General features: G+C 54.0%; 2 protein-coding genes across 3 annotated transcripts; both read right to left on the minus strand.

Annotated features, from left to right (window-relative positions):
- Positions 1 to 1,889: 1,889 nt before the first annotated feature.
- LEMD2 (LEM domain nuclear envelope protein 2) lies at positions 1,890 to 13,122 on the minus strand. Its single transcript, XM_066335911.1, has 9 exons — positions 11,674 to 13,122; positions 10,511 to 10,551; positions 9,358 to 9,433; positions 8,077 to 8,153; positions 7,353 to 7,432; positions 4,847 to 4,992; positions 3,785 to 3,886; positions 3,602 to 3,704; positions 1,890 to 2,549 (listed from the first exon to the last, which is right to left on the minus strand). Exons 1-9 carry the CDS (start codon positions 13,076 to 13,078, stop codon positions 2,399 to 2,401), a joined length of 2,181 nt encoding a protein of 726 aa, XP_066192008.1. The 5' UTR covers positions 13,079 to 13,122; the 3' UTR covers positions 1,890 to 2,398.
- A 4,776-nt stretch (positions 13,123 to 17,898) lies between these two features.
- Positions 17,899 to 23,321, minus strand: MLN (motilin). Of its 2 annotated transcripts, none has more exons than XM_066335730.1 (5): positions 23,280 to 23,321; positions 21,410 to 21,535; positions 20,039 to 20,155; positions 18,791 to 18,893; positions 17,899 to 18,030 (listed from the first exon to the last, which is right to left on the minus strand). In XM_066335730.1, exons 2-5 carry the CDS (start codon positions 21,524 to 21,526, stop codon positions 18,023 to 18,025), a joined length of 345 nt encoding a protein of 114 aa, XP_066191827.1. In that variant the 5' UTR covers positions 21,527 to 21,535; positions 23,280 to 23,321; the 3' UTR covers positions 17,899 to 18,022. The 2 variants fall into 2 exon arrangements, with proteins under 2 accessions (XP_066191827.1, XP_066191826.1); XM_066335729.1 differs by having other exon boundaries at positions 20,039 to 20,161.
- Positions 23,322 to 24,574: the final 1,253 nt, after the last annotated feature.

Genomic DNA, 24,574 nt, shown 5'->3' on the forward strand with positions numbered 1-24,574 from the left:
TTTTCCCAGGAAAACTGCTGGCACTGCCAGAATTCCCAGTCCAGACTGGCACAGAATGGGGCTGCTCTGCCCTGGAGAGAGGAGAGGGAACAGGGGACAGACACGCTGGGGGTGACAGTCACAGCCACATCAGACAGCAACACCCCCTGACACACGGAATGGCTCCACACAGCACCACTTCCTAACCTGGATCGGATTCCAGCGGTAACTTAGCAACCTCACCTGGGTAAAACCAGCCCACCAGGAGCGTGGGCCTGAGGAGAATCAGCCTCGCACCGATTCCCCTCCTTTTGTTCCCAAATCTCAGCAACAGCCGCAGCCAGAGAGGAGACAGCTCCTGCTGCCCGCGGAGCCACTCCCTTCCTGTGCCACTGGAAATCCCCTTTGTCACCCAGAGCCACAGGATGAGATGAGTAAATCCCAACGTGAGTCACCCCTTTCTACAGAAGTCACACTCCTGCCACACCCCAGGACTTGGGGGAAGCTGGAACTCGACCTGATCCAAGCAAAAGCACTCGGGACAGTCTGTGATGTCTCAGCACAAACAAAAGTAGTAAGTTATTGGTAATAAATTTATTTTCGATATTGATTTTTTACAGAGCTAAATGGAACATAGAAACAGCACCAAGCCATTGAAGTTTGTTCTACAAAACCAGGTTTAATACAAAAGGATGACAGCAATGCCTGACTCTGCGCTTGTGGACGGTTAAAAAAAGCTCACCCAAACCCCACCAAGAGTTTAAAAAGGTTTAAGAACAGAGGCACCGGTGTTTTGAGAGAATTTCTCTGGCAGCAGTGATGATTTTGATACATTTTGGAAGAATCAAGGTTGCCTTTATTCCCTATTTATGACACTGCAAGGGGCTGGTCCTTGCCTCAAAAAGCTGTTGAGTCTCCTGCCCAAACACCCACACCCAAAAATTTGGGGTCAGAGCCACCTCCACGCAGGATATTCCCCATTTAATGGGAAATATTTTGGTTCTTCCCTGGTTTTGCTCCTGGAGAGCTCTGCTCCATCCACAGGAGTCTCTGTGGAGCCCAGCAGCCCGAGGGGTGCCAGGGGAACACCCCACGTGGGGAGAGGTGCACACTCTACAGGTGAGCAGCCACAAGGAACAACACCTGGAGTGACATCACCTGCCCAGGGCTGTGCCCTCAGCCAGCCCAGAGCCTGGCCAGGAGCAACCCAGCCCCAGGGTGTCCTCAAGGAGAGCAACATCCCGGGGTTACAGGGCTCAAATCACTGCTGGCTCCACTCTGCAACTCCTCCTGCCCGAGGCCAGCAAAGGATTTGAGTCCTGCAGCCTCAGGAGCTGCTGCAGAGCCCTGGGAAGAGCCTGAGCTGCCACGCACTGGTGCCATTTCCTGGGAAACAAACGTTCCTTGGCCGGACAGAAACAGAAGCTGAAGTAACCAAGTGATTACAGACACGAGATACGATGCAGCAGGGCTGGGACAGAGCCAGGCTGCTCCTGGGGGGCTGCAGGAACAGCCACAGTCCCAGAGCTGGCACATCCCTGCTCTGACACAAACACAGACACTGCAGCTGCCCAGCTCAAACATGAACACTGAGCCCTCAGAGCCCTCCCAGAGCTGCTCTGGAGCAGCCACGGAGCAATCCTGGGCTGCAGCCACAAGAAAGCGCCTTTAAAAGCTTCCTATATCCTTTATTTTCCACCCAAATTCCCCCCCACGCCCCCCCCCCCAAAAAAAAAAATTATAAAGCACACAGACTGCAGACTTAAAAGTGTAACAGGGTCACAAACTCTCCTCCACCACCCCCAGCCCAGCCCAAACCAAGGCACATCAGGGTCCCCCCTCTCTCCAGGCCCACCTTCACCCAACTCCCCCTCTCCCCAATTTTGGACGGATGAAGCCAACACAGAACATTTTCCTCGCTGGGAAGCAGCAAGTGCTTCCTCACTGTCTTTGCACGGATAAAGACAAACACAAACAAAGACACGCCTGCACTGCCACCCTAATGTTTCCATGGGAAATGGTCTCTTTCAGCACATTCCCTGATGGACTCTGCCACCAGTTGGCCTTTGCAGAACTGAGGTCAAATTTTGCACCCCCAGGCTCCGGCAGAGCCCCCCCAGCCCTCGAGAGGGGTGTGCAGTTATTCTTTGTAGGCTGTTGTTTGCTTGCCACGGGAGCCAGGTCTCTGTGGAAGGCTCACTTTGGTGCAATTCCAGCTTTCCACCAGCTCAAGCCCATCTTCTTTCCAAGCCAGTATTGCCCTGAACGTGTGTGTTTGGAGAGTTTTCAGCAGTGAGAGCAAACAGAGCCGTGCAACCCCCAACCCCTCGGGCCAGGCCCTGCTCCTCCCACCACCAGATAGGGCCCTGAGCCCTGCACAGGGTCCATGTCCCCACGGCTGCTCCTCCTCCTGCTGCCCTCAGTGCTCAGAGTCCGACAGGTACGAGGGCTGAGTCCACCTCCACACCAGCATGTCCTCCCCTGCCACCCTGTGGGATTCTGTCTGGATGCGGGACTCGTTGGAGGCCAGGAAATCCACGGCTCTCTCCCACACCCGCTTCATCTTTTTTCTGCAAGGAACAGCAAGAAAAGAAATGAGAATCCCGAGCTGGTTGTGCTTCCCTGCCTACGGCAATTGTGGATGTGGCTGCCTCCTGTTCGCTGTGCAGGCAGAAAAGGGCATCAAACAAACCCTGGTGGAGAGATTTCAGACCAGGGCACGGCCACACAAATCCTGCCTGGGGGGAAGATGAGAGGCTCTGTCAGTGCCCTGAATTTCTGCCTCAATTTGTGCTGCAAAGGGACTCGATGAGCAAATTGCCCTCCCTGGTCCTGCACACAGAGATCTCAGCCGGGGGGACACCCCGATGTTCACCCCAGCTTTAGATCCAGCAGTTCTGAGCATCTCACACCCAGGGACGGCTCCAACAGCTGCAGCCATCCCTTGTAGGAAAAGAAATCTCGTATCTGATACAGAGGGAGGACGTTTAGCACTTCACAGGAGGACAGAGCAGCTCCATTTAACCAAAACACAAGAAATAAACCTGCAGAAATGGAGCAAAGCACCAGGATCCAGCCCTGCAGCCCCACCACCCACAGAGCAATGACCTCGACCACAATTCCTGTCTGAGAAAGCCCCAAACCCAACCTGAGAAAGCCCCAAACCAAATCCTCTCACTCCAGCTCCCTTACCAGCTGCACAACTCAAACTGGCCCTTTCCAGGCACACAATCACTGGCAGAAGAGCCCCAATATCCTGTTGAATTGTCCAGTTCTGGTCTGGAGAGCCAGGTGGGATGGCTGGGAAAGGGGACAGCACCAGGCACCCAGCAGGTGAAGTAGAGGACACCTGATGCTCCAGGTCCAGGCAAACCAAACCCAGGTACTGCTGGACAGAACAAGTGACAACACACCTGTGGCACTGCACAAGTGACAACACACCTGTGGCACTGTACCAAATTCCAGCCCCGGGGCTGGCACACTGATCTGCACCCGGCACAGCCTGAGCTGTGTCCAAGCCTTTCCCAAGCCAAAGGCTCCAGCTTGGCCCTGCAGAACAGCTCCAGGGATGCATTCTGGAGCTGTGCAGGATCCCACCCTGCTGCTCCCAGAGCCAGCTCACCTGCTCTGAGGAGGGATCAGGCTGTCCCGCACGTGGAAGATGCCAACGTAGGGGTAACGCTCCAAATTCCTCTCCCATTCCTTGTAGTGGTCCTGGACAACAGCTGCAGGACAGGACACAGCAGTGAGGGCTCAGCCCTGCAGGGAGCAGAGCTGGGCTCCCTGAGCCCCCCACAGCTCCTACCTATGATCTTCTTCACCATCTCATACATGGCCTGCTCCTCCTCCTCCATCTTCCGCCAGCGATACCGGAGGTAGAGCAGGATCCCCCAAAGGGTGATCAGACCTTGGAGAATAAAACCAAAGGGAATTCAGGAACTGACAGCTGGGTGCTTGCTGGATGCAGTTTTAGTTGTGACACTGTGAGCCAGGCCTGCTTGGAACTGAATTTCAGTGGTTCCTTTTGTTCCCCAGAGCAGCTGCACCCCAAAAGCCCCCATGGTGCTGACCCCTGCAGCACAGGAGCACCTGTGGGAAAGCCTCAGCACAGAGCTGCCCTCAAAAAAGAAACCTCAGCACAACCACAGGACCCCAGTTCTGCAAATCTCAGAGGAGGCTTTGCCAGAGGCCTCCCCAACAAGGATCACTCTGGAAAACTGTCAGGTTTCACTCTGGAAAACTGTCAGGTTTCACTGGTCCACGGAGAGCTGCGGGACAGGGAAATAAAGCCTGGGGCTCCAGTGGCAGCCCAAAATGCAGGAGATGTGTATGGAAGGTTTAGCACTGACAATGCCCCCAGAAGAAAACTTCAGTGTCTGCAATAAACAGAAGTGTCCCTTGTCACTCCCTCCCTGTCAGGCTGGATTAGAAACTCCTGCAGTCACACAGCTCTCGTTATCACCTCGCTGGGTAAAACCCCTGTCTCAGCTGAAGCGTGACAGACTATTCCAATAAAACCTCCAATCCTGAAGTGCTACAAGTCATTATTAAAGAGGCTGGAGGACTTGGGAGCTTAGAGCAAGAAAAAAAGAAAAACTGACTCCTTAAGGTAAGTTAACACACTTACTCTGCAGCCCATAATAATGGGCACTTGAGGAATACCCAGAGAGCTCATCAGCTGCCTGATTTAAAGCAACTTTTAAGCACTCACAGCACAAGAGGAGGGCTGTGGGTCTCCTGCGCTGCCAGAACAAAGGTTAATTAGACATTAACTCATCAGCAGATTTATTTCACCTCTGTCAGGCATTTCCTATGGCTGAGGAATGTGTGATCACATCCCTGCAGCTGAGCCCCGAGAGCCACTTACTCCAGAAGAACAGGAACAGGTTCATGATGGCCGTGACCACGGCCCGGCGGAAGCGGCAGCCCAGCCCCATCTGGGGGTGGGCAGATTCCAGGCAGAACACTTCCTCCACGCTGGAAACCGGCTCCCACAGCTCCCTGCCTTTCAACCTGATGGGAAGAGGCAGAAAAATCTCACTGAAGAGAGCAGGCTGCAACTGCAGTCTTTAATCAAGGCCGGGAGAAGAAGCAGACTGCGGATGCAGCAGCTGGCAGGAAATGCCCCCACAGCCAGGCACAGCCTCCTGCCAGAACATTTGGGGCCTGTCCCCAGGTTCATTCTGCTTTGGGGACTGGCTGCTTAGCCAGAGATGGATGTGGCTTCAGGAAGGCAGCGGGGCTGCAGCTCCCGCTGGCACACTGAGAATCCCTGCACTGCCTCTCTGACAGCCCCTCTCAGCCTGCACAGGATTAAACTCAGAACTGGATTCCCACCTGCCAGCAGGGAGATGGGAATGTTCCCCCAGTCAGAGTCACTGCTCAGCCCCTCAGCAGGAGCTGGGGAACCCAGGCTGGGAGCAGGAGCAGCTCAAAGAGTGACAGAGCCCCAGCACAGAGCCCTCAGCCCCTCTGCAGCACTGCTGCTCCCAAGCCTGGGCTCACTCCACACTGGGCCATTCCCAGAGCTCACAGGCATTGAGGGGTCCAAGGGACAGCTTGCAGCAGAGCCAGGGGAGCTGCACCAAAGGGGATTGTATTTTTTAAGCTCCTAATTATGAACAGCACATTAAACAAAGAAGTTTGCTCGATTTACAGGTGCTCAGCTCACAAACTGCAGAGAGCTCGGCCGATTCTGCAGGAGCTGCACACACACGGTTTTTTTCCCCACCTCCTTGTCTTATTTACAACCCAAATCCCACGGAAATATTTAAAACCTGCAGCAGAATCGCCCAGTGCAAAGCTCATTTTCAGTCCTGCCTCTCAGACTAGCAACTAAAAAATAATCTCATGTAGCTAAAACTGCCAGGGGCAGGGTTTTGGGGATGCTGCCACGCCAGCTCCAGGGAAGTGGAGCTGTTTGGGGACCAGCCAGCAGAGCTACTAATTAACAAAATAAAAAGTGGGAGGATATTGTATCCCACTGCTTCTGACTGGAAATGTGCTGGAGTATAAAAGTACCAAATTTGAAAACTCTGCATCCCAGCCCACCTACAAATCCAGCCCTGCCCCTAAGGAAGCTGTGCCCCGTCCTGGGAATTTGCACACCCCAGGAATCAAAGCAGCAGATGCTGTCTGATCTGTGGATCACAGCAGCAGCTGCAGGAATATTTAAGAGCAAATGGAGCAGTGGGAATTCCAACGAGCCTTGCCCACCAACCCCAGCACCACGACTGCTGCAATTCACTTAATCAGAGACACATTTAGCAATGTGAAAATGCAAACAACTGTTAAGGCTTTAGAGTTAGAGCAGACTGGAGGCAGCCCACGCTTCCCAGAGGAAGGTGAGGATGGCTGCTCACTCTGGATAACACTCCTTCCATAGGTTCTGGATTGGAGATTGTGGTTTTTCCCTGAAAACTCAGTATGGCTGTTCTTTCTCATGGATGGAGCCTGTTGGTTGAGAAATGCCCCCTCAGCGACCCACCAGCACCCCCAGTCAGTCAGACCATCCATTCAGGAGGAATTTCTCCATGGAAAGGGTGGTCAGGCACTGGCAGGGGCTGCCAAGTGCTGGAAGCGTTCACTGGATGTGACACTCAGTGCTCTGGTCAGGTTGTCCAGGTGGGATCAGTCACAGGTTGGACTTGGTGATCCCAGAAGGATTTTCCAGCCTCAGTAATTCTGGGATTCACTGTGCACTGGGTGCTCTGCCAGAGACACAACTGACACTGAAGGTATCATTCAACATCCCTTTCCCTCTGCTGCTCCTCAGGACTTGCTCCAGAGGATCCCAAAGCGTGGCTTTGCTGGCCAATGAATCCTCTGATGCAAGGATGCAGCTCCACAAAGGCACAAATGTTCAGGAGAGAGGTTATCCTGGGAAAAGTGACCACGTGGGCAGGTAAAGGAAGAGCTGTAGGCACAGGACTGTGGGCAGGACACCACAGGAGACACAACACAACCAGTGATGGCCACAGCAGCCCTGACCTGACACTTCCATCTCACCTGCAACGCATCCCTGGACACAGTGTCCCACAGCCTGGGAATGACACTCCTGGAGGGAGCTCAGCTCCCATCCTGCTGCAGGGCTGTATTTTTCCTTTGGAAGTTTGCCCAGCAAGCTGTGCCACAACCAATCCCAACCCATCTGCTGAAGCCTAATGAGCTCTGGGAGCTGAAGGGCACCACTGACCCTTCAAATTCCACCCCAGCCAACCCCCAGAATCCCCAACTTTGACACAGTGGGCTCCTGACCACCCAATTCCCAAATCCCTGTTGTTGTTCAGTATCAGCAGATCCCCAACTTTGACACAGTGGGCTCCTGACCACCCAATTCCCAAATCCCTTTGACACAGAGGGTGTCTGCTCACCGAATTCCCAAATCCTTGTTGCTGTTCAGGATCCAGTGCAGGGCAGCTTCAAACTTCTGTGAGGAACTGCCAGTTACATTCTGTGCAAAGGAAGCCATAAGAAGATTAGCCCTCCACTCATTTAAAATACTGACCAACATGATTTCATTACAGCACTGGGAGAATTCACTCCATAGGGGCTGCTCCCAGGTTAATTCTTATCAGGATTCTGCAAACTGGAGCGAGGAGAACTAAGCCTGAAGGTCTGCCTGGCCTAAAGTCTTCTGACTGGGGAGATGATGCATGAAGCACTCTGTGAAATAACACCATCCCAGACTGTTAGGGCTAACCACTAAATACAACATAATCTTACTGACAGGTTACCAGGAAAGAAATGGAATGCTGGATCAGAGCAGTCTGTCTCCTGACACTCTGCAGTAGAGAAAAATCCTTCTTCTGCCCAGCCCTCAATCCAGGGAAATTTCTGGTTTCACAAGACTGATGGCTCCAGTGAAACAACAAACCATTAAGATTTACAGGGGGTGAATCAGAGATGGAGGAGAAAATGATTTTCAAAAGAATTGCTGAGAACAGGACTGGCCAAAGGGGAAGTGAGAGAGATGGGAGAGAATCAAAGCAGGATGAGGAAGCAAAATGGATGGTGAATTGTTTTAGTGTCTATTATTTATTGCTTTATAAGAGACTGAGCACTGGGTTATAACAAAGCTGCTCACAGCCTACTCACCAGCACATGATCCTTCACCTCACTAACCCAAATGCATTTGCTTTTTAAGTTCTCAGGGTTTCCACATTCAAAATTACCTGGTAAGGAAAGTCAAATAGAAAAATCATGTTTGTAAAAAAGCCCTTGAACAGCTCAGAACCAGGCTCTGAATGTACACCAAGAAATGCTCTCCCTTCCAATCAGCCCCAGCCCTGAGCAAAATGATTCCAGGGTGAGATTTATATTGCAGGCAGATCAGATTATGACTATTAATAAAATGCTCAGCCACTGCACGGAGGTTGGATAAGGGCAATCAAACCTCTCACTTCAGAGCTGCTGCTGGATAAGGGCAATCAAAGCTGCCACTTCAGAGCTGCTGAACACACAATGAGGGGGAAAGTATTGCTCCTGCCCCTTGCAGAGCACAGAACCACAGCTGCCACCAGGTATCAGGTGTGGAGATAATGATCAGTGTTTAAAATGCCTCCAAGGAGCTGAAATCACAGCTCTGCCTCTAACCCAGGCAGAGAAATGCTGGCAAGGCACTAAAGCCTCTAAATCTTGCCTCACCAAGTTGACTAAACAAATGTGCTAAGTAAATCTGGTGGAAATCCGAAGTCAGATTTGAAAAGATTTAGGAATTCTGTGCAGCTTCAGTATCCAAAGGCTTCAGCCTTGAGGTCTGAAATGCAGAAAATGGAGCTGAAACCCTTTTCCTGATTAGCACTGCTGTGAATCTTGCTGAACAAGTCCCTGCTCATAGAGTGGATTTCTAGCAGCCTACTCCATCCCATAATACCAGTGATGGGCTGGATTTACTCCTAGAGCAGGGAGTGTGCTGGGTCAGCTCCTCATCTCAGAGAGCCTGTCCCACTCTGTGGTGAGGAAAAGGAGAGGCACTCACACATCTGCCGCCACATTTCAGCAGAAATGACAATTCCTTAGGTCACTTCATGTGTAAGAACACATCAGTTTACACTCCTGCCTCTATCTTGAAGATAATTTCGAGCTGTTGGCAGAAAAGAATAACAAACCCAACCAATCCTACCTGAAACTCCCAACACTTCAAGCACAAACAAGACCCACTCACCCAGGCAGGGTGACAGGAGCGCATTAACCAAACACCACTCGGAATAAAAATAAACCCACCTTTCCCTCTTTTCCTATTCCCTGCCTGCCTCAAAACTCCTCAAAGGGAACTGCCTGTTCCAGAAACCCCTCCAGAGTGGGAGAGCAGCGAGCAGGAGCTGGGAGAGGCAGCTGCTGCAGGCTCAGCAGGGGTGGGGATGTGCTGGCACTCACCTGCCTGCACGGACAGGTAATTGTAGAGCTCGTGCAGCACAGCCATGGTCACATCCCTGTGCTTGGCCTGGCAGAACTGCAGGACACAGACAGGACAGGGACACACATCAACAGCAGTGGCATGGGGACAGTGGGAGAGCAGCTCCAGACACCAGACAGAACCACAGCACTGCAGTCTGGCTCAGTGCTGCATCACCAGCTCCAACCAAACCTCCCGGGCAGAGGAACATTCCAGTGACCCCGAGCATCTTCTGGGAGTCCCTGCCCAGAAGAGCTGGGTGAGTTTTAGGGTTCCTTCCAGCCCATTCTGGGATTCTGTAAAGTGCCACCAGCCCACAGCCCAGCCTGCAGCACCAGCCTCAGCCCCACCACGGATGGATCCATCACCTCCAGAAGTTCCCAGCACACCAGAACCCAGAATCCAGCACAAAACCTGCTCCCTCCTAATCATGGAATGTTTGGGTTGGAAGGAACCCTTAAAGCTCATCCAGTTCCACCCCTGACACCTTCCACCATCCCAGCTGCTCCAAACCCTGTCCAACCTGGCCTTGGGCACTTCCAGGGATAGGACAGCCACAGCTCCTCTGGGAATTCCATCCCAGCCCCTCCCCACCCTCACAGGGAAGGATTTATTCCCAATAACCCATCCAAACGAGCACATGGAATCCTGGGATGGTTTGGGTTGGAAGGGATCATCCAATCCCACCTTCCACTATCCCAGGCTGCCACTTTATCCACCATCCAACCCGGCCTTGGGCACTTCCAGGGATGGGACAGCCCCAGCTTTTCCAAAATTCCATCCTGACAAAGGGAGCAGGGCTCCATGGTGGAGCTCAGGGAATTGGCTGAGATTAAATCTTGTACTGTTAAAGCTGGAAACAGCTTTATTGTAAACCAATACCACTGCTGGTACAACTGTTAAAAAGAAATTGATTCACATAATTGGGAATTTAAATTTTTATCTTTCAGAGTCTCATACACACTCCTAACTTAATCTGGCCCATTAATTCCAACTCATCAAGTCCCAATTTTTCTGTAAAACGATAGAACTAATCATTTTACAGCGATACTGTTATGGGTGGAATAGAATACCTGGAATAATCACTGTTCTGTGAGAGCTCACAAGATTGAGGATAAATAAGTAAATGCTTACATCATCCGTTCTTTTGTCACAATCCACAGGCAAGAGATTAACTAGGAGAGAGAAGAGGGTGAGTTAGCTGGCTGCAAACAAGAGCTTTGATCATGAAAATAATTATCTTTTTAAAAGCAGGCTCAACTTAAAGCCTGGTTCTGCTATTATTCATCTCCCCCTGGCAGCACCCTGAGATGCAAACAGCCCCTCCAGGAGCTGCTTTGGGAGCAGCCCTGTGGAAAAACACACCAGTGATGGAGCTGATGATGAATGTGTTCAGCTGGGGAGTGAAAATTGGGCTGGCTGTTTTAACAGCTCCTGTTTGAGAAGCCTCACACTGATCTTTACACTCCAGTGCTGCCTCTTGCTGCCCACCAGGGTCACCTGAAATATTTCAGCACAGCCAGGGGAGGGAATGAACCTTCCTGGAGGGCTGGGCACAATTCAAACCTGGGCAACATTCCTGTCTCCAGAACTCCTGTCACAGCTGGAACAGGACACTCCAGTGACAATAGGCACTTTTATCCTGGCTTTGGGAATGCAGCAGTTTTCCCAGCCCACACCAAGGGCACAGTGTGCCAAGGCTCAGCACCTTCCCAAAACAGCCCTCAAACCCTTCTTTGCTCAGATCAAAGACTGAAATATCCCCGTTTCCAACTGTTCCAGCTGGGAAACTGCTTTAAAAACCAGCTGCTGGGGAAATCCCTTTTCATTTCTCACTGAAGAGAGAGACACTCTGCCACACCTGAAGTGCTGAATTGATCTGCTGCACTTCCCCCTTGGACAGAATAGAGGCTGGGAAGGACTGTGCTGGCAGAGGAACCATCAAAAACACACCCCAGGTACCACACAGACATCATGTTACACCATAAAATCCATCCTTGGCCCAGCAGGCATCCATAAAATCCATCCTTGGCCCAGCAGGAATGGCACTCCACATAAACCCCACAGTTCTGAGGGACTGAAGGCCAAACTCGTTTGGAAAAGGCAAACTTTTGATTTGCTTCCCATGACTAACAAGGTTTCCCATAGGAAAGCGGAGATGGGAAGAAGGACAGAAACAGAGATGTCAGGTTATGGCAATGAGGATGACAAATGTGATGGGCACGGAAGCAATAAAGGGAAAGCAGCAAGACAGGTGAGGAATAAAGCTTAAACGAGAATTAAACCAGTGCACGTACAGCTGTCCTCTCTCCCGTCCAGCCAGCCTGACCCAACCATCTTCACCACGAGGATGCCCAGAAAAATCAGCAGCAGCACCAAGCTGGCGAGGCAGAGGAACTGGGACAGGTAATACTCCAGGCCTTTCCCCTTTCCCTCCGGCTGCTGCCTGGGCGCCGAGCGGAGCAGGGCCGTGCGCGGGGTCACTCCGTGTCCCCCATCGCTGGCCGCCCGCCACGGGAAGCGCCGGATCAGCCCTCCAGCCCGGCTGCCCGCATCCCGCTCCTTCTCCTTCCCTACGCTGGCAGCCACGTCCTCCTTCCCTCTCCTGAAGAGGCTGCTGAACCTCCCGGGGCCGGCCGAGGAGCCCCAGTGCGTGCTGGGGGTCACCTCGCTCTCCTTTCTCCACCAGGTGTTGGAGGAGAGCCCTTTCCTCTCCCCCGCCGTGTCCCAGGCAGCCCGGGAGCTCTGCGCCCCAATTCCCCCTCCCGATGTCCCCCAAAGGCTCCCGGGCTTCTCCTCGCCGGGAAGGGCTTTGGAGCTTGCCGAGGAGCCCCAGTAGGGTGTGGAGCTCAGCCCCCCAAGCCCGTCCAAGCCCGAGGCAGCCCGGCTGCCGAGCCCCCCGCTCCTCTCTGCCGAGGGGCTCCACTGGGACGCGGAGTTTGAGCCCCGAAACCTGTCCAGGGTCGGTCTCAGGCCACTGCTGAGCCCCCCACTCCTCTCTGAGGCGCCCCAGTGCAGTGAGGAGCCCCGAAAGCCATCCAGGGTGGCCCCCAGCCCCTGGCCGAGCCCCCGGCCGTGCTCGGTGACATCCCGGGATGTTTCCCAGTGGGACGCAGAGCTCAGCTCCCCGGCCCTGTCCGCCCCAAGGCCCCCGCTCCTCTCTATGGACGTGTCCCACTGCGAGGGGGAACTGAACCCCCCGTGCCCGGCCAGGGATGTCCCCAGCCCACCGCCACCTCTCTCCACAGTCGTCCCCCACTGCTCCGAAGGGCTCAGCCTCCCGAGGCTGTCCCGGGACAGGCCGCCCTCAGCCCTGAGGCCTCCGCCCCGGCCCGGCGGGGATCCCCGGGGGTCCCCCCAGACCTGCCCGCCGCTCTCCCCCGACGTCCCCCAGCGGGACGTGGGTGCCCGCGCCACTTCCTCCTCCTCTTCCTCCTCCTCGTCCTCCTCCTCACTCTCACGGGCGGCCCCGCTGGTGAAGCCGGAGCGCTTCCGCGAGGGCGAGGCCTGCGGCGGCCCTGCGGAGGAACGGCCCGGGCTGGGCGGCGCGGTGCGGCCGCTGCGCCGGGCCGCCGCCACCTCGGCCCGCAGGCAGCCCAGCTTCTTGATGTAGACCTTGCGGGTGGTGGCGGTGATGGGACCCGGGCGGTAGCCGAGAGCCAGCAGCTCCTTGCGGAGCTCCGCGTCCGTCAGATCCGCCATGGCCGCGCCAGGCCCCGCCGGAAGCGCCCCGCGGGCGGGAAGCGACGCCGCCATCTTGGGAGGGGCCCCGCGCGCCCCTGGCGCCGCCATGTTGGGAAGGGCACGGGGCGTGTGGGGAAAGGGCGCGGAGGGCGGGCGCCATGTTGAGAAGGTCACGGAGGGTGCGGGTTCCGCGTCCCGCCGTGTCCTGAGGGAGCGGCGCGAAAGGGGGACTGCTGCTCCCTCAGGACCGGGGAAAAGGGAGAGAAAATGGGGGAAGCAAAAGGCAAAAGCTGCCTCATCTGCGGAACGAGCCGGCGTCGATGATGGGCATGTCTGGAGCAGTTCCCGTCTCACTCACCCCGATGTTCTGACACCTTTAGGGCCATTCTTCCACAAAACGTCCCTTTCCCTGGCACCTGCCACCCCCACACGCGTTTCCATCATCGCTGCCCGCTTGCTGAGCTTGGCCAGAACCTCAGGCAGGACCAGATCCGTGAAATATTTCCTGGGAAAGGGGGGGGTCCCTCCACACCCCACACCTAAAACAGCAAACTCAAGCGTTGACTTGTAAATTTATTTTGGCACAGCTGTGATGAACAGTAATCGCTTTTTCCTGCCGCCGCCGCTAAAGAAAGCGATGAAAGCGGCTGAAATACGGCGGCGTAATGTCGGGATTTAATTAAAGGTAATGGAAGAGCGGTGCTGGAGGTGCTGAGGGCGGGCTGTGTGCCACGGGTTTGGTGACAGATGGGTGACACTGCGGTGAGGGACACGACCGTGACACAGAATGGCACCTGTGGGGAGAGGGAGGCTCTGGAGGAGCCTCTGAAAGAGCTGAGCTGTGCCTTCCCAAGATAAATCACGGAATCCAGAGTCAGTGAGGCTGGAAAATCCCTCCGACGCCATCGAGTCCAGCCTGTGACCGATCTGTGCCAACTGGACCCGAGTGCCACGTCCAGTCTTCCTTGGACACCTCAGGAATGGGGACTCCAAACCTCCCTGAGCTGCAATGTTTAACACCCCTTTTTCATGGAGAAATTCTTGCTGATGTCCAACCTGACCTTCCCCTGGCACGGTTTGAAGATATATCCTCTTGTCCTGTCACTAATCCTTCTTTCAGGAACCTTCTTCCTTATCAGATACCCAAGGCTCACCTCACTCTTCCCAATTTATCCAAGAAAGCAGCAACAAGATGCTGAGATTTGTTTGTCAGGTTGGCAACAGCAAATACATCCTCAGCAGAGGCCAGGGAGCCCATTAAAAGAGCAAACTCAGCTGCGCTGGGAAGTGTGAACGTGCTAAGCTGAGCCTCCTCTGTGCTCCACTGCCAGCTCATGATGTGGAGAGGGGTCTAATGTAAATAAAAAATTCCAATTTGCTCCTATCACACGGATCCTGTGAGCTCACAGCTCTCCCTGCAGAAGCTCTGCCTGGACATGCAGATGCGTGCTGGCTGAGCTGATGCAAACCTGGGAATTATATGAGCTCACCTTGTTCTGAAGAAAACAGCAAAAAAAAAAAAGCTCAAACCCATCCTTCCAACTTGTGATTCTGTCCATCTAGGGAGTTATGCCAGACCCAGCAGCCTCATTGCACAATCTTTGGAGGGGAGGACAGGGGATGGGTGTTGGACAACTGGAGAATGGGGGGAAAACTGCGATTCCTCCTCAGAAGGAGGTTGGCAGCAGCAAAGCTCAGAAGGATCAGGTGCCTATTCTTTGTAGAGACAAATCCGCGATGCCTTTCCCTTCTTCCCCGTGGGAGAGTCCCTGACTTCCCTGGAAGGCACTTGGTACCCAGAGGGAAAACAGCAGGAACAGACGTGTCAGACCCTGGGCAATCTTTGTTCCCATCCCCTGCCCACAGTGCCAGTGCTGAATTTGACGGTGGAATTTCTATTTTTGCAGCCCTTTCGTCGTCCTCACGGCTCTGGGAGCACCAAGTGGTGCCGAGGCTGCAGATGGGCTCGGCAAAAACCGTTTCTTGGCTGGAAACAGCCAGAGCTGGCTGTGGGAAGCTGGGACAGCACGGAGGGACAGCCTCCACCTTCCCTGCGAGCCCAGAAGCTGCCTCAGAGCTGCTGGCAGCGGCTCCGATGCCAGAGGAGCAGACACACCGCGCTGGCTGCTCCAGTTCTGGCAGCCTGGGGACGGGGCTGCTGTGAGCAGAGCCCTGGGAATGGATCTGTGCTGGAGCAGGGAATGGCTGCACCCCAAACCCCACAGCTGAACCCTGCCACGGCTGACTGATGGGCTGCTGAAACTCTGCGTCCCCACCCACCTCCTTATCCGTGGATTTTGGGTGACAGCCCTGCGCACGGCGCCCGGGGAAGTGTCAGGGCTTCCTTGGGAGCCGACTGTGCCCATTTGTCACCCTGTCACTCACAGCCACGGCACAGGTGTGACCCAAGAGCCCTCACCCTCCTGCCTGAGCCTGCTCAGTGCCGTAGGAAGTCAGAGGTGACTCCATTCCCTTCCCTCCTCTTTCTCTGCCTCTTTCCCCTCACCATGAAATTCTTGTTTGCTTTCTGGAGCAGCAGATTCTTCCTGCCTGCAGGTGTGACCTGGCTGCCAAAGCACCTTCCAGGGCAGGGGGAAAACGGATCTGTCCTGCAACCTGGAGACCACTTCCTTCTCACTCAGAGCTCTGACGGCCTGGAAGGGGCTGGTTGGAGTCCTTCCATCTATTTCCAGTGGAAACATTTCTGCTTCTCCTGCTCAGGCCTCTGAGGGTGGAAGGAATTTACTCCCACAAGTTAAAGATGTACCTTGGTGCCTGTTTGGACACCACAGGTGGTGCTGCAGGACAGGACAGGGTCTCTGCCACAACCAGGCATTACATCCTGAGCTCATTTATAACTGGGACAACTGGAAAGAGCCACTGGCAGAATCCATGGCCAGGGTCAAAGCTGACCCTTGCTGATGCAGCTTGTCTGGGTCCAAGGATAAGAGCAAGATCCTCACTGTTCATCACGGTGCTTGTGGATCACCCTCTGGAATTTTCCACAGCGTCAGCCCCACAATCACCCCAGTGGGAAATGGTCCAGGAAGCAAATCCAAGAGGCTCATGTTCACTTTCTCTCTTTCCGTCACTGGAAAACTTCCCTTCCTGGGTGGCACAGGGGAGGTGTCGGCCTGGAAAACGATGGGAGGGAAGGAGCTGGGAAAGGGGCACCCTGGAGGGGCAGCTCTGACCCACTGTGAGCTTATGGAGGGGGTTTGGGAGCAGTTTGCCTCTCGAGGGGGAATTCTCCTTGTTTTCATGTGGCAAAATCAAACCCAGAGTGAAGGTTGGGGTGTCTCTGGAGTAACAAGACAAGAGGTGCCCTCTGAAGTGAACAAGGCTGTCACCTCGCTGCACACTGGTGTGAATGTGCCACGGCTCCTCCTGTGATTCCCATGCCAGCACCTCCATGGATATCACCCCTCTGCAGATGGAGCTCCTGCAGCCCAGACTGCTCTCACTCCCAGCCTAATGGAATGTGTTATTTCCCATCTCCCTCCCACTCAGAGTCATTACAGAGCTTCCACAGCTCACACAGCCTCAGCAATACCGGGAGCTTCCTGGAGCTGATCAGTCCCTGGACAAGGAGCGTGCCTTTGGATCAAACATTAGAGCTGTAATCCACTGCACGCTGCCTGTTCCATTATCCATTGGGAGCTTTCTCCTCTCCCGAGGGCTGCTTACGGCAGAGTGCTCTGAGGGGTGTTGTTCCAGCACAAACAGAGCTCTTGGAATGAGCTCAGTGAGAACAGAACTCCTGTTAGGTTGGGAGGATAAAATTGGATTGAAATTGGATATATTCACGTACATGCCATTGATCTCATCCATCCGTACTTTACATATGTTGGATTTCCTGCTGCCAGCAGAGAGGAGTAGCTCTCAGATAAGCCAAAGGTATGGAAATGGAAAGCAAGATGTTCAAGTGGAATTAGGTTTTCACCTTGGGGTGTGTTTGAGAGGCAGGAGAAAGGGCAGAGCTCGGTGCCGTTCCCTCACACTGTGCCTGGCGCAGCCGTTCCTCACCGTGCTGGTGGATTTATAGCAGCAGGCTGATAGGAGGGGTTTGGGCACAGGGAGGGGCTGCCCATCAGGGCTCCTGCATTCTCCAGTAGTGTGGGAATGTGCCAGAGAACCCTCCTGGAGCAGGGAACTGGGTTAGGGACACCCAGGTCCCCCCCTTGTGTCCCTAGGTCAGCCAGGAGATCTGGTAAAGGTTGGCCTCAGTTTCCCTCATTGCCAAAAGGGAGGGATAAGACTTAATTCTCCTCAAAGACTGATTCCTCAGGCTTTGCCACACACTTTCAGAGAATCCCAGAATCCTTGAGGTTATAAAATCCCTTTGGGATCATCAGTCCAACCTGTGCCCTGTCCCCACTTTGCCACCAGCCCAGAGCGCAGGGTGCCACATCCAGACCTTCCTTGGACACCTCCAGGGATGGGCACTCCAAACCTCCCTGGACAGCCCCTTCCAAGGCCTGACCAGCCTCTCCATGAGGAAATTCCTGCTGATGTCCAACCTGAGCCTCCCCAGCACAGCCTGAGGCCGTTCCCTCTCCTCCTGTCTCTGTTCCCTGGGATGAGATCCCAAATCCCCCCGGCTGTCCCCTCCTGGCAGGGAGTTGTGCAGAGCCAGAAATTCCCTCTGAGCTCCTTTTCTCCAGGCTGAGCCCGTCCCCAGCTCCCTCAGCTCCTCACAAGACTCTCCAGAGCAGTGCTCAGGAAAACAGGGATGTTCTCCAGAACCTGCAGCATTCCCTCTCTCTTCTTTCCCACTTTGGGCACTCCCCATCTGTTTGAGAAGCTCGCAGGACAGAAGACGAAAATCCTCCTTTTAATTATGCTGCACATTTATTATCTCACCTCAGATTTTGTTAATCTCTCTCACAAATTTCGTTTACATAAGTGGAGTCTTTCAGCTTGAGCAGCTCCAACGCTTTCTCTTCTGATCCTCTGCAGATATCAGTCAGCTAAATAGAGAGAAAAGCACAAGCGTCCTTAAATCTGGCATTCAGTCTTTCCAGAGCTTTATGTGTTGTTTCCTCCTCCTCAGCTCCCCAGCAGAAAGCTCAGAGGCAAACCGGGATCAGCACAGGCAGAACAGAGCAATCCCACAGGGAGAGCAGGACCCCATTCCCTGGGCTTAAACATCCCAGAAAAAGCAAAGGCACAGGGACAGCCCCATCCCAACATCCCTCAACCTGCGGGCAAGAAGAGCAGCACAACAGCCTGCCCCTGGATATTTGCTGCTGCAATTCCCCCACACGATTTCCCAAAGGAAAAGGAGGATTTGCAGCAAATTGGAGAGTAATTAAGTGTCAGTGTTAAGCCCCCGTGCAGGCAGCGAGGTGTTCCAAGCTGGCTGCACGTGCTGAGCTGCCTCCCAGGTACAGCTGCTGTTACAAGCTCTGCTGGAAATTGTTCCCTGGAGACCGAGGACTTTTTGGGAGGAGGAGGAGGAGGAGCAGGGAAGTGGCAAACAGAGATGCTGGGGAGGGTTGTGCTGCTGCTGCCAGTCAATATCGGCTCTGGGGCACAGGCAGCACCTTCCGAGGGAATAACCTTCCCAGAAGGGTGCACACGGGAGTGGTTGGGATCTGAGGGCTCCACAAAGTGAGCAAACACGACACAAAAACTCTTCTGGGGAATATAAATATCTCCGTGCTGATGAGCTGGTGAGAAGAGGGAAAGGCAGAGTCCCCAAGGCAGAAATCAACCCTTTGACAGTACCGTCTGGGGTGTCCTGTAACAGCTCTGCCAGCAGTTTCTCCAGGACATCTTGGTATTTTTCCAGCTGCCTTGGGGTGAGCCAAGCTCTGACAGGAATGGCCTGCTGTGGAGGAAGCCAGAGAAGTCAGAACAAAAAGCTGAGGGGAGCAGAGGGAGGGAGGTTGGGGTGCTTTGACCCCACTTGGATCGAGTTGGCGGAGAATTTAGGGTGGACTTGGAAGGAAGAGGATGATCCTCATATAGGGAAAAAAGCAACATTTTGAAGGCAACGCACTCTCGAGTTGTTCAGAGTGCTGTTGCATAACCCGTGGGCTGGTTCAGAAATCCAGATAAAGGCACCTTCTGGCAGCAGGGAACTGCAAAGAAAATAATTTCTGAACCTTCTAATCCTCCACTGTGTGGCACATCAACCCTTCCAGCCTGAGCCTGCAGAGCTCCTGCCCCAGCAGCAGCTGAGGATGAGCCGTGGTCCTGCTCCAGCCTGCTGGACTTGGAGCCAGCTGTGCCTGAAGCAAAGAGCTCTGTGCTGGTGCTGGTGAGCTGTGGGGATGTGCTGGGTATTTCACACTTTGAACTGGGCCTTTTTGCTGTTCCAATCCTGTTACCCAGTGTCGGTGCATCACGAGTGCAGGAGGAGTTGCACATTAAGCTGTGCCTTGGCCAAATTCCAGCCTGGCTGGTCCTGCTGCCTGTCCCACTGGCTCTGTCCCTGTCTGGGGGACCTGCACCCTCCTTTTGCTGGCAGAGAACAGCCAAGCTCCCTGCAGGAGCCCACGCAGGGAAAAAAAATTCCTTGTGCTCAAGTGGAAAAGCACAATTTTCAGACTTGGCTTGCCAGGTAAGTCTGCCTTTGAGGGCTTAGCCTGGCACTTCAATCCCTAAAATTGCTCATTTTCTGCTCTGTATACAGACTTTGGGCCCTAGTTTTTAAATCAGACCTTGTCAGTGCAGAGAACCGTGGGGTCAGAGGTGACACCGAGCAGGAGCTGAAGCAGAACTGGGAGTTCCTGCCTTGCGCCTGGCTGGGCTTCACTGCCTGGCAAAGGAACCTCGAGCTGTTCCCATCTTCCTCAGGGGAGGCAGTTGGGTCTCAGGGGTGACCTGGCTGCCAAACAACCAAGGTAATTTGTGCAGTGGAGCTATAACTTCTCTCTGATGTAAGCAGGCAGGCTGGCAGAGGACATCTCTTGGACTCCGTGTCCCCTGCACATCCTCGTGGGCTTCTCAGAGTCAAATGGCTCCACATACCTGGAGGGTCTTGGCTGTGTTGACATCCACACCAGACTGCTCAGAGAAACCTTCCTCCTCCAGCTGCTGCAGCGAGCTCAGGGATTTCTTCTGCCCTGCCCTGTTCCTCTCCTTTTCCTGCATCTTCAGGGCAGAGAGCAGAGAGGGCAGTTGGTGATGCTGGGAAACCCACACTTGTGCTGTCCCAGCAGGCAGGAATCCCCCGGGCTGGGCACAGAACCAGCGGGGTGGTGGAATCCCCCTGGGAAGGGCCCATCAGCTGTGGCCTGAGTGGCCTTTGGGGACTGAAATTCAGCAGTGCCGGGGGCAAGGTCGGGTTACGGGAGTGGAGGTGTGCAGTAAACAAGACCTACACGTGGTGGAGGAACCCTGTCAGCGGGACACGGGAGCTGAGAGCACCGGGACCTTACCCAGCTGTCCCAGAGAACTCGGCCTGCGTCTGTTCTGGATCACGGCACGGAAATTCAACTGACCTCCGCACGTGCAAAGCCCTGCGCTGAGGTCACATTTTCCCAGCCTTTCTGCAGGTTGGTAATGTCAGCCTCCTCCCATTTATGGGGCTAAAGTTGCCTTCAGGACCCTCTGGAAAAAGCCAGAAGTGCTTTGGAATATGACAGACGCAGCAGGACATGTCCAACGTGGCACAAGCCATGCTCGGTGTCCAGCGTGTGAGCACAGGAGGAGCAGGGACAGCCTTTGGGGGACAGAGTTCCCTTTGGTCATCCAGAAAACCCCCAGTTCCTGACAGACATGGAGCTACAAGGGCTGGGGGGTACAAACACAGCCCGTGTGGGTCCCCATCCTCCTCAAGGACATTGAAGGATGCCTGTGCTGCCCACAAAAAGCAATTGTTATCCAGGGATAGGTGTTGGAAATGGGATTTTTCCCGGTATCCAGGGGCTCGGCAGTGCGGGGGAAGCTCACTGGGGCTGTGTTTCAGAAGCTGCCGTCTCTGAGCCTGCCTGACACCTTTCAACGGTATTTGTTTCACTTCAAAAGGAAAAACGTTCTCTCGGCACGTCCCAGAGGTGACAACCAGCCGGGGGATGGTTAATTATTTGTTACAACAAAAGAGCCATCACTGAGCTGATGGGAGGCTGCAGCTGCTCTGGAAGAATTCCAGCACTGAGGAAAGGGAAAGGACCCACAGGGGCTGCAGGTGACACCCCCACAGGTGTGACAGACCTTTAGTAGAGGGGTCCAGACCCTTCCTTTCTGTCTCACACTTTAAAAATTCCCTCTGCTTCCCCCCGAAGCCATGGATTTGGGGAGAAGGATATCACAGTGTCTCCTGTTGATGCTGTGCACTGGCAGTTTGGGGGAGGAGAGTGGGAGAAACCTTCCCTGGTTTATTCATTCCAGAGGGGTTACCTGCATTTTCTGGAAGTCGCTCTGGGTGAAAAAGGGCATGAAGCCTTGGGTCTGCTCAGCCAGCACGGACAGCAGGGACACCAGCAGCAAACTGGCCACCACCTTCCTCGAAATCATCCTGAGAGCCTGGACAACACGGGAAAGGAGACACCAGGGGCAAGAGTGGAGAGGGGTGTTTGACAAGAAATGCCTTTGGCTCTGCACCAGCTGCAATCCAGCTCAGCCCCAGCCCATCAGAGGGATATTTACTCTTCCAGTTGCTCCTGAGCTGAGAATAGACGTGACTGACAATTCTCTTCTCAAAGCTGTTGGTGTAAACAGATTTGTTTTTGAGCAACACCTCCAGAGATTTCAAGCCCAGCCCTTCAGGATCGCTCAAGCTTTCCTGAGTTCTCGAGCTTCAGCCCTGCAACTGTGTTGGTTTCAGACCTGACCACATCCAGAGCAGCCCCATCAACCCCAGTGCCAGCACGGGAAACTGAGATGCTGCAAAGAGAGAAACCTTCACACAGCCGTTTTGTTAATTTTGGTTTTGATTTTCCTCACCATTGGAAACCTTCCTGGAGGAACTGGATCTTTTGAGAAGCCTCAATGAGTCCAATGGAGATGGGAAAGGCGTTTTCCAGCTATCTGAGCCTGGATAAAGGGCTTTAAAAACCACCTCTGAAGTGATCTAACTGTGACTTCACGTCAGGAAAGGACTTATGTAAACACTGAATGTTCTCTTTAAATATTAAAATATTCTCTCTGGACAGACTTAATGAAGTCAGGTCCTACAGCTTAACTTCTCCACCTGATTGGAGCCTGATCCTTAATTAGTTTCAACAACCTCTCGGTTTGGACTTTATTGAGAAGGCATTGTTAGGTCAGATTGGACTCCTGAATTAGATTTCCCATAAATATCAGCTGGTATTGAACGGAGGGCCAGTGGAAGTTAATAAATATTCCCTTTCCATTGCACCTGTCAGTCACATCCTCTGCTCTCCCTTCCCAGGGCACTGCTCAGGGCAGCACCGCTGCCATCTCCCCCTGCCCACCCAGACTGGGCCACCAGAGCCACCTCCTGCCCTGGGACATCCCAGGGTGTCCCAGCCCTGTTTCCTGCAGGGATCCAGGCAGGAATTCTCAAGCTCTCTCCTTGCAATGCAGCCTCAGCAACATCAATCTTTGCTGCTTTTTCATTTGTTCTATCACTGCAGCAAATATATAAATAAATAAAATACTGCTGAATACCAAGAAAATAAACCCAGTCACCTCCTTCATCTCGTCTTGGCTAATCCCTTTGGGAATTGATTCTCTCCCTCTTCTCCCAGAACACCCACACAGACTTCTCCACTCAGAAATATCCTTGCTGAAAGCCCTCCCCTGCTGTACTCCAGCCCTGAGGTCTCCAGCTCAGCACCTGTCCAGGCAGAGAGAACTTGGATTTGCTTCCCAGCTCCAAAGGGAAAAGAAAAAAGCAGGAGAGCCCCGAGTTCAGCATCAGAACTGCGGGCACACGGGGCTGGGCCAGCTCTGCTCAACCCCCAAAACTCAGTCAAGTGCCAGGGTGGGGACAGCTGGCACAGTGACAGGACAGGACATTCACCTACCGAGCTGTCTCCCAAAAAATCCAAGCATTCCTGTCACTAGGACCTGTCTGAGAGTCCTTTCCTGCCTGCTCAGAGCAGCTCCCCGAGCACAGAGTCACCGGGGCTCCCCACAGCTCTGTGACAGTGCCCGCCACCCACAGGAGGCAGGAGCTGCTGGAATCGCTGCTCCCGAGATGGGGATGAGGGAAAAGCACCTTCCCCCTTGTTTCAGCATCGATTTTGTTCCCTCCTCCTCCTCTGAGCTGGTTCTGCTGTGGCCAGGAGCTGCCAAGACCTACCTGGGAGTGCAGCCACGGGACACTGGAGATCGGAGCTCTTCTCCCTCCTGTCACACCTGGATGCTCCTGCCGCTTCCCCTCCCTTTATAAACCCATGCAGCACTGCAGTCCCTCACCTGTGACCCTGTGCAGCTGCCTGGCCTGCGTGGAAACGGCTTTCCCAGGCAGGGAATGTTGTTATCTGCACTGGAGTTTTCCGAGTTTCTGGTTTCCAGGCAGATCCCCTTCGCTCCCTCCCCAGGTCCTTCGGCTGTTCCTGGTGGTCCCAGAACTGAGGCAGATCTGCTGCTGCCTCAGTTTCCCCATCTCTAAGATGGAGAATTCCCCTCCCTTCCCTAAAATAGAGACGTTCCTCTCTCCTGGATTATGTTTTCACATCCTGAGCCTGCAGGACAAGGTTTTGTGATGTGAATGTCCCAGCACTAAAGTGACACCTGTGCCAATTATATTTCAACTGTAATTGCTAATCACAACAATATCAAAATTGCCACTTTGAGTCTTCAAGTGGCCTCTTCTCCCATCCTCAGTGAGCCTGGCACACCGATCCCCCTGGGGAACGCAAGCCCTGCACTGTCATCCCTCTCCAGACAAACGAGGTGATGAGAGACGGAGGGAATTGTGCAAGAACTCATCTGTGCTCTCCCGGGACCATCAGCCGGGAGCTGATGCCAGAGGGTTTGGGACCAGGCCAGGCACATCCCGGCGCTGCTCCTGAGGGAGTCTGGGAGCAGCCAGGCGAGGGGCAGGAGGGAAAAACGAGTTGGGAAGCCATGAAATCTTCCTGCATCCAACAGGATCCATGGGCTGGGAGAGCGGGGAGCATTCCTGCCTGGCTGGGGAGGGATATCGGGAACAGCGATTGCCCAGCCCAGGAATGCCATTTGTCACCTGGGAATGCCATTTGTCACCTGGCCCAGTCAATAGGACACGGGCACAGCAGGTGTCACCAAGGAGCTGCTGCTGTCACAGCCGTCAATAACGCTCGATTTGGGACAGAACCCCCCTGAAAAACCTCGTGTCCAGCACTCAGGTGCTTCCCGGATCCCTGGGCATTCACTGCAGATTATCACCAACCCCTGGGCAGTGGAAAGCTCCCAGAGACTCCAGCACAGCTTTGCTCCCTGGAAACCTCCCTGGGAATGTGGCTGGGGGTGATGGAAAGGATGTCACCCACACAACGTGGGGTTTCCCCCTCCCTTCCCTAAACAATTTGCACAAACCTCATCCGATTCCCATTTTAATTGACTTTTCCAGTCCTTTTCTTCACGTGGTCGTGATGGATGCAGCTGACGAGT

The sequence above is a fragment of the Sylvia atricapilla genome, chromosome 25, assembly GCF_009819655.1.
Source record: "Sylvia atricapilla isolate bSylAtr1 chromosome 25, bSylAtr1.pri, whole genome shotgun sequence".
Classification (NCBI taxonomy): Eukaryota; Metazoa; Chordata; class Aves; order Passeriformes; family Sylviidae; genus Sylvia; species Sylvia atricapilla.

Bases quoted from the DNA above. Each gene is read 5' to 3' on its own strand.
- LEMD2 (XM_066335911.1), bottom strand. From the start codon at position 13,078: ATGGCGGATCTGACGGACGCGGAGCTCCGCAAGGAGCTGCTGGCTCTC. The intron at 7,433-8,076 runs GTGAGTAGGCTG...TCCTTTGCACAG, and splicing joins AGGTGAAGGATCATGTGCTG to AATGTAACTGGCAGTTCCTC. The intron at 4,993-7,352 runs GTGAGCAGACAC...TCTTCCCATCAG, and splicing joins AACAAGGATTTGGGAATTCG to GTTGAAAGGCAGGGAGCTGT.
- MLN (XM_066335729.1), bottom strand. From the start codon at position 21,526: ATGATTTCGAGGAAGGTGGTGGCCAGTTTGCTGCTGGTGTCCCTGCTG. The intron at 20,162-21,409 runs GTAACCCCTCTG...TCTGCCCTGAAG, and splicing joins GCGACTTCCAGAAAATGCAG to ATGCAGGAAAAGGAGAGGAA. The intron at 18,894-20,038 runs GTATGTGGAGCC...CTTCCTCCACAG, and splicing joins ACACAGCCAAGACCCTCCAG to CAGGCCATTCCTGTCAGAGC.